This window comes from Acanthopagrus latus, chromosome 9, assembly GCF_904848185.1.
Source record: "Acanthopagrus latus isolate v.2019 chromosome 9, fAcaLat1.1, whole genome shotgun sequence".
NCBI classification, from domain to species: domain Eukaryota; kingdom Metazoa; phylum Chordata; class Actinopteri; order Spariformes; family Sparidae; genus Acanthopagrus; species Acanthopagrus latus.
Genome location: NC_051047.1, coordinates 14,942,420 through 14,951,776, shown reverse-complemented (window position 1 = coordinate 14,951,776; position 9,357 = coordinate 14,942,420). Strand labels below are relative to the sequence as shown.

The window sequence follows — 9,357 nt, the reverse complement described above, 5'->3', positions numbered from 1 at the left end:
GAACTTGCGCATGCGTATGTCTAAAACTGCTGAGGTTCTCCGGAGCTGCAGTTCGATGATATTGAGTTTCATAGCAGTCTCCTAAACAAATGAAGTAGATGGGGACTTGTTTTAAAGAAAAAAACAAACCAACAAACAAAAACAGAAAATGGATTCACACAGCTCATCTGGCATAATCCAAGCCACTGTAAACTGGGAGATCCCAATTTAATTTGAAAAAAAAAATATTTACACCCTTTTTGGGCAAAAATCTGAACTAGAGTTGCTAAGCCAAAGGTGTTAGCTTGCACAAAAAACATAAAATGTCTCTCTCCAGCTCATCCATTGAAATCCAAGTCTCTGTAAACCCCAAGATGCCAAATTACTTCTAAAAGATGTTATTTGTACCCTGGGCTTCCAGTTGGGCTTTGTATCCAGACTTGGTGTGGCTAATGCCTTTAGCTTGGTGGCTGCATTTAAGATTTAAACGCAAATAAAAATAAATAACATATTTTCAATTCAACTTGGAATCTTGGGGCTTCCAATGAAGCTGCACCTGACTTTCCGTGGTGCGTAGATGATGACTGAATTTTTGGCTGAACTATTCCTTTAAGTTGTCAGGTATAGGACCGCTATTCAGCCTGCAAAACAAGATGTCTTTTTTTTCTGGCTCTAACGGGAGTAAATGGTGATGTCATCACAGTTATCTCACAGCTCAGGCTTGAGACTTAAAACAGAGAACTATATTATAAACTAGAAGTGTGGTGTTTGAGAAGAACTGGCATTGAGGAGGTAGAAGAGGTCTCATAAAAGATGTTATTAAGTCACATTAGGCCTGTGGAAATGGTAAGATACACTGTTTTTGTAGCTTTTATAGCTTTATATCTTGGCCCTCACTGCCTCATTTTGTTTGTTTTTCCTGTCTTTTTTCTTCTTCTTTTTTTTTTTTAATAATCAACAATACCAAATTCCTGGAGGGCCCCTTCAGGATACTTTGCTGAAACAACAGTTTCCTAATGCTGTAACCCTTCTTATATGACTTGGATTACTAATTTGGCCAACAGGCGAATGCCAGACTTCCCTAAATGGCCCCAAATGGCCTGAAGGCCCGAGGTCAGTGGGTTTTGGTCATCTGTTAAATAGGCGTTCACTTTAGAAATTTTGACATGTCACTTTAGAAATTTTGACATGTCACACTCTAAGCAGAGAAAGCACATTTGTAAATAAAACAAATGAATGACGGGTGCTTCAGTGTTAGTTTCTCCTTGAGGAATGGTATTGATTCGCTGTCACACTGTTATTCTTTCATACTCTTACTGGGACACCTACATAGGATAAGGCCATTGAAATGTTATTAGTGACACCTGTAGCCTGCTTAAACAGATGTCTGCTGTGAGAAAGGCCTATTTCAAAATTGATCCAGCAGAATCTTAATGGTCTTTTTTTTTGGTAGAGGTCCCCCCTGTCAAATGTAGTCATAAGACCATTGTTGTATTGTGTACACATGGTACATATTGCTCGTACGTTAGTATTGCTTGGATTATGGGTAATGAAATTGCCACATATCGTCTGTGTGCACTGTGCAGATAATGGGGATGGGATAGTGGGGATGAGAGGTGTATAAAAAATGTTGTGCTGAGGTCCCCTGACTGGTAAGTCCAGCCATGACTTGGCACACTGGTGCAGTTACTGGTGACAGGTTGAGTAAGAGGCTGCATGCATCAGGTAGTGGATACCTTTTTAGCCATAATTTTAAAAAGTCAGCTTGTGACCTCTCATTACATATGATTGTACTATGGATGTCTATAGTGACTACTTCAAGCAGAACGACCTTCCCTGATATAAGTGTATTTCATAAGAAAATTAGACAGAAAAATAAAACATAGATTTGTGCAAGGAAAAACAAGTTACTTTGATCATTGACCACTCGGTTTATCTTGGGACGACTTGAGGGGATGGGGTCCTGGTACAGGAAATGCCAGGGGTCAGACTTGTACTATAAATCCACTATGTTTGCCCTGCAGACCTTGGAAATAAAATGGGCACTCTTTATCTTTTCTTTTTCTGCTTTATTTATTAGTTTTCCCAGATGAAAAAGAAACAGGCCGGCAGTCAGATAGGTCTCTGGCTTTACATCTTACTAATGAGTAAGATGTGACCAACAGCAATGCATTTTATCAGTGTAGTATATTAGTTTCACACGCAAAGGCATTTCAAAGTGCTGTATTTAATTTATAATGCAACATAAAACACAGAGATAGAAATTAAAGGACAAAAAAAAACTTGTTGGAAAAATTAAAGGTGAATATGCAGTGGAGAACATCCATTCTAAACTTTAGTAGACTTGCCTTTAAATCCGGCCTTAAATCTTCTGAAGTTTCGCTCCAGCTCTGTTGTGCACGGTAATTAAACAATGTCTCACTGGTGTTATACCAGATTATGATGTGGGACTAGTCTTCCTTCTGAAGTCACAGTAGATCTGAGACATAATTCCTTCATATTCCACTCTAAATTTGGCCTCTATTAAAGTAGGTCACCAACAGAAATCCTATAGCCGTCATACATTTTCTCCGGGCTGTGAAAAACTCTTCTGGGACTACTTTCTAATTTTACACTTTTAATTTCTAATTCATTATGCTGAAAATACAAGCGATTCCAGTGAACAGTTAAATGAAATGCATTTTGTTTTTTGCAGCCGGTCGTATTTTAAAATCAGGTCCCCTCCCCAGAGAGCAGAGCAAGTTAACTCACAGTACACGTGTGTCTGCTTGATTCACAAAAGAAAGAGAGATGCTGTTTTCATTCAGATCAGCTAGAAAAGATGCTGAATGAAAGTGAGATTTCCTCGGAGGCTGGGAACCTACATTGCAAAAATATCATCCAATCCGACTAACCTGGGATACAGAACGCAAATCAAGTGGGACGAGATATTTTCTGATCTCACTTGTATAACTGAATATTTTTACATGATGAGTTAGCATCGCCTTTAAATCCAAGTTTGAATGACTCATTTACCAGGTCGTCATGACAAAAAACTTCGGATTGTGTGTGTGTGTTTTTTTTTTTTTTAGATTAAGGGTTGGATATTGATGTGTTTGACCAAATCTTTAGACAATTTGAAACTGCAGTCTTGTGTGAAACCAAACATGAGGTGAATTATGTAACACCATGCAAATGAGGAAGTAATTATTGATAAATATGAACCAGACTGCAGCATGGGGCCTTTAAACAGATGGTGATCTATTTAGAAGGCATTTTTGTGAGCATGAGAACATTTCTGTGGCCTAAAGTGAAATCCTGTATACATTTTTAATCGCACAAAGCATGAAAAATTGAACCCTCAGCGCTGAGTTGTTTCATTCAGTGATGATGATCTTTTGCCCTCGATCTAAGACTCTCTTGGAAGCATAATGTGACAAAAATGCCTCGTTTTGGGGGCTACTGCAGCCCAACATATCAAAGTTGTAAATTAGTGTTTTACAACATTCAAAGGGACATCTCTGGGAAAGGTTCTCAGGCATTTCCTCTGGAGTTTTTCCGCCCTCGCATTCCACTGAGACATGGTTATCTGATATATGACGGTTTATATACTCACATAGTTTACTGCACATTATGGCTTTCTAATGTGCTCTGTATTCATTTGGTTTATGTAAAATCCATTGGCTGAAGTGTGGTAGAAGTGTGAGCTCACAGGGAGTGAAAAATCGGAACAGCGTCATTAATTTTATATATATATATATATATATATATATATATATATATATATATATATATATATATATATATATATATATAAACATTTCTCCTTTGACTCTGGAATTCGCACTTTGCTCTAAGCTGACAAGAAGAAACAAACACATATCAATGCAAGTTTGACCCTAAAGAATTCCGAGTTCACAAGAGTCACATGCCAGCAGTTAACAAACCGCTCTCCAAAATGCTCATCTGCATCTGAGACCGTGCTGCGTGTGCACACAAGGATGTCGTGTGTCCGTATCTCCTCCATCATTTCCAGCTTGCCTTATCATCTCCTAGCAACTGCGTGTCTGAGAAGCAGCACATACACGGTCAGTGGGCTTTTCTCCCAGGGGGAACATGGCGCGCCGCAGCCAAGCCGCTGGTCCCCATAGCAACCCCTCAAACAACATCCAGTGAAAAGGACGAGCCGCATGGAAACAGGAGCAGGAGAGGAGCAGGTCGGAGGAGTCCGTGGAATTTCTGAGGCAACGTCTCAAACTCAGTCCAGCCAGGCACAAAACCGACTTTACACCTGCTGCTTTTACCTTCTCGCTGAAAACCATGTGGCGTTAAAGTCCCCCCTCCAGTCATTAATGTGTTTTTCTTCTTGTTCTTACCGTTGAATGTTTGAGATTCACTGTGTAGAAGGCCTTATGTGCAGTTTTTGACACTAGGAAGCTGCTTTCTCATTTGCTGCTGACCGCATGAAGTTTCTCTGCGCTCATTAAGACGTTTGATTTAAAGAGGCGGGCCTAGATGCATGACACAAAAATGGACACAAGCCTTTGCCAGATAAAGGTCTAAAACCGCAATGTATCTTTGCAAGTTAGAAAGTATGCTAGAGTTTGCTTGCATTTTAATGTGGCAATTATTATTTCTTTTTCTTCTTCATCTTTTTATTTATTTATTTATTTTTTTTTTACACACTTTTGTATTCCAAAGGAGGGTATCTTTGGATATTGCTGCTGACAGTGGGGTGCTTCTCTCAGTAGTATAGAGAGCAATTCTATCGCCTTTTTGCGTTTACTTGCAGTGAATTAATGTATCACATCCAAATGTGTGTGATTCGCATGTTTCTCTGTTCGGCCTGTTCGATGACATGTAATGACAAAGTTGTGGTGGCAGAGTTGTGCAGTACACATTGAAATCTTCGCACATTGTTATGTGTTGGTCTGTTGCTGCTGGGAATTGGTGGTATGCAGCGTTACAGGAATGCGTGTCTTGTGTTGTGCATGCCCCGGCCTGAGCTCAGCCCCATTATTTATCTTAGGAGCAGGGTGGGGGGTATATGAGTGACGGGTGGGGCAATTGTAGGTCATTCTAAGGAAGAAGATGTGGATGCTCACCTTTAATGTGAGAGCATGTTTAATCTTGACCACTGGAACGGTAATTTGACAAATTAAGGACCCTCAAAATTGCCTCCCAGGTGCAAGACACAATAGGAGTGTATACATATCTGCACAACTGTGAAAAAGGAACCAACACATTTTTTGCTCACACATTTTGTTGAGGAAATTTTAATGCTAAAGAATCCTAAATATCTCAGACTGCCAGACTGTGTGCCTTTTAAACAGTCTCTTAAACATTGCCAAGGCAGAACGAGCCCCATTTTCACTCTCAAATGAGAATTGAGTCTCTTTCTGCCCTGACATCCTCACGTTCGTATCCTTTAATTGGAGAATGCTGCCATCTTGTGGTCAATAGAAGTACATGATTTTGAATTGTGGTCCCAAAAATTATAGAAACATCAAAAGCAACAATAAGAAAGAATGAAAGCAAGCAAGCAAGCAAGAAAGCAAGAACGAAAGAAAGAAAGAAACATGAAAAAGAAAGAAAGAAATAAAGGAAAGTAAGGAAGACAGACCGACATAACACACAGAGAAAGATGTAATGATTTTGGTATTCTGTTGAAACCATGGAAAAGCAGAAGATGCCTCACAATTTTAGCAATTAAGTCGAAAACCTAAAGAACCACATGCGATCTGTTGAAAAGCACTTCCTGTTTCCTGTGTGTTTCACAAACACCTGCAATTAAACCATTACTGACAAACATGTCATCAGTTCTTTACTTATTTATTTAAAACAAGGGGGTCTGTATTTTGTTTGATTATTATTGTTCTGGTATACTTTTGTGTTGTATATAATCATAGAAAATGGGGGGGGAACAAACACATTTCCTAGTTTGAAATGATGAGAAAGAAAAAGTAAGAAAGGAAGCACACAAACAGTTTCCTTCACAGTTTCATCAGCACAGAAGGCATTGTGGCACCGCTGAGCCTCGTTACCGCTGTCTCTACTGTCACCGTTTGTTGCCAAGGTAACCGAGAGCGACCAACGACCCGTCATTATGTGGCCTCTTATTACAAAGCGTCATTTTCTCAGGGCCATTATGATAATTCCCACCTTGACAGAAGACGAGCCGTCAGTGTCTGTGCAAAGTGCTGCAGGAGGCAGTCGCAGTTACTTATACAGGCGGCCATTACTGACAGAGAACAATGCAGGGTGCTTACGCCATCTTCTTCAGCCCCTGGACATGTATATGAGCTATCATGATAACAGTGTGTTTGTTATTCTATAAGAAACCCATAAGGTCACCCTGATAACCTCTGTGTGTGTTAATCTTGTGCAGAAGAAAGGTCAGCTATTGTGCTGACGGGCCACTTATTATGTCCTCCACCTGCAGACAGCGGCTTCAACATGGCAACATAATATTTCTCTAAGGCTTTGACAGTAAATTATGAAGGTTTTGACTAATTCAACCTTCAGTTGTGTTCTTTTCTTTTTTCTTTTAGATCAGTGAGCTGTGGGTGTGAAATGGTTTTAGGTCGTGACAAAAGCAGAGTAAAGATTAGTTGAGCAGCTTCACGGTGTGGGCGACTTTTTTCACACGTCTGAGACAAACTGTTGAAAAACATTTCTATTATTTCACAACTTATGTTGTACCAGTCCAACAAGTGGGACCATTTTACACCAGAATAACTGTTAATTCACACCATTGTTATGTATTTTCATGAGGCAATTTGATTAAGACTCAGTTGTCTTTTTATCAGTTAAGGATCTGCCTTTCTGACTGATTGTAGAGGCAATTTCTTGCAGTTTTTCTCAGAAATTACATTTTCTATACAGTTTACACTCAGTATCCACCTTTCAGGTATCTAGTTCAATCTAAGAACATCATCAAACCCCTTTCTCATGAAGGTTTGTTGAGGCGTTTGTAATATCTAAAGTAGTCCCTCTTATATAAGCAGGGTGGACAAAATGTAAGAAACACATCCCAGTGTATAGCACCAGATAGATAAACCGCATCACAAAGTGCAGCCTCAAAAAGAAATATCAGTGCTGCTCCTTTAAAACACTCTTTCTCTGAGTGCATATGTTCAAGATTATACATTTCATTGCAAAAATAGGCTGAATAACTAAACTCACAGTGCACCTGTAGTCTGTGTCGGTACTGCGTTTATATTCGCTTTGAAAAACTGTGAATGCTGAATATGCAAAATGCATTGTATTAGCACTGAAAATGTTTCGAAATCATATTTGCGGAACTTACATTTTAACATTTGACATTGAACTTTTTATGCTGCACACACACACACACACACACACACACACAGACACACACACACACACAGACACACACACACACACACACACACACACACACATACAGGCATTTTCACAAATGACAGCTAACCTTTCTAATTTAAAGCTAAGACAAAAGAAACAGGAAAACTGTGTTGAAGTGACAGAGGTACTTGTCACAAGCATGTCACAAGTGTGTTGATTTAAATTTGGAGGACACTTTTGTTCAAAGCGTTTTACAGTAATTCATACATGCTTTCATGCTGCCATGCAAGGTGCCAGCCAGCACATCAGGAGCAGTTTGGGGTTCAGTATCTTGCCCAAGGACACTCCAACATGCAGACCAGGGGACTCGAAGCAACAACCTTCCGATACGCTGGCTCTACCCCTGAACCACAGCCTGTTAATACTGTTAACCTGAGGTGCATGCAATGAAAGTACCTATTCTTTGCATGACTACTGGGAGACACTGACAGGTATAGAAGAGGAAATATTATTATAAAACACAAATAGAGTAATCCAAAAAGGTCAGATTGGATTGATTTATTCTTTAAACAACCCAATACAGTAGATCACTCATTACAAAAAAAAAAAAAAAAAAATCTAAAAAATCAGAGAAATCTGACAGAAACCTGATCATGTCTTATTAAATTTGAAGCTCTGCTGAAAACCTTTTTGTTTTTTCAGCTTTGCGAAGTGAGTCACGTTTTGGTCTTGACAAACTGAGCATCATTACTTTAACAGGACGTGAGGTGGTGTGTGTGTGTGTGTGTGTGTGTGTGTGTGTGTGTGTGTGTGTGTGTGTGTGTGTGTGTGTGCTGGTTAGGTGAGCAGTGCACTGAGCAGCAGCAGCAGCAGGGACAGGAGTGTCGGCTGTCAGCAGTGAGTGAGTGAGTGAAGGCAGATGAAGTGCTGCTGTCGGTCCAGCCCTCTCCACCACCGCATCATCATCATCATCATCAGCAGCAGCAGCATCAGCAGCAGCAGCAGGATCTCAAGATGGTAGCAGCGCACACTTCTTCACACTCGTCGGAATCGGCCGAGTGGATGATCTGTCTGGATAAAAGGTAATCCGTGTCCACCGTGTCACTGCGTAGCGTCTGAGCCCACCGTGCGAGCGAAGAATGGCGGAATATTAACGCGATTAAAAAAAAAATATTATTATTTCTTTTTTTTTTTTCTTCTAGCGGTACTCGGCCGATGTGTCACAGAAGAAGAAACGAAACATTAATGTGTTGTAGTTTTAATTTCCCAACGGAATCCGGACTTTTATCGGGACATCCTTCACAGCACCATGCGTAACGTGACTCCGTTCAGATCAGCAGGGAACTGGATGGCCAGAGAGAGAAAGCAGTCTATGCAACAAGATTGCCAACTTTAGACAAGCGTTTGATATTTAAATGTTCCCTCCAGCTGTTTGATTAGCACACTACTGTGACTGTTAGAGGAAAACGCTGGATGGTAAAACTGTCCAGGAGACGAATTTGGCTTTATACTGAAGTCTGCTGCACATCACCTGATCAGGAGGTGAAACTACTGCATGCACACCTGTCAGAAACCACCAGGCAGCTGCAGGGTGACTGTTTTACAAGTGATCAGATTACAAGACCCGATTTTGATCGGTTCAGATAGACTTCAGTGACTGGTACACTTGTTTTCGGATAGGCTATTTATGGATCATCGTCATCCTGCATCGTCCACTGACAGGTGCAGTGTTGCACAACTGTAATGTAAACGTCTGTCATTCACAGCAAAGGACTGCAATGTAGTACCGCCATGTTCAAATTCATTCAAAACTGCCATGGTTAGTTGATTAATTGATTAGTCCATTGAAAGAAAGTTAATCACCATAGATGTTGGTAATGTATTAGTTGGTTAAGTCATTTTCACGCATAAATGTCAATCATCTGTTGGTTCCAGCTTCTTAAATGAGAAGGATTTGCTGCTTTTCTTTGTCATGTATGACAGTAACTGGAGAGTCTTTGTGTTTTGGAATGTTGGTTTGACAAAAGAAGCAACATGGAGACATCATTTTTGGCACAAGGAGATACTGACAGG

General features: G+C 40.2%; 1 protein-coding gene across 2 annotated transcripts in view; it reads left to right on the top strand.

The window, feature by feature from the left end:
- Positions 1–7,992: 7,992 nt before the first annotated feature.
- rapgef4a (Rap guanine nucleotide exchange factor 4a) overlaps positions 7,993–9,357 on the top strand; it is a 41,112-nt gene continuing 39,747 nt past the window's right edge. Inside the window, exon 1 of one of the 2 annotated variants that reach the window (XM_037108945.1) lies at positions 7,993–8,366. In XM_037108945.1, the coding sequence (XP_036964840.1) occupies positions 8,299–8,366 (68 nt within the window). In that variant the 5' untranslated portion in view covers positions 7,993–8,298. The remainder of the gene's footprint in view (positions 8,367–9,357) is intronic. The other variant, XM_037108944.1, reaches the window with a different exon arrangement.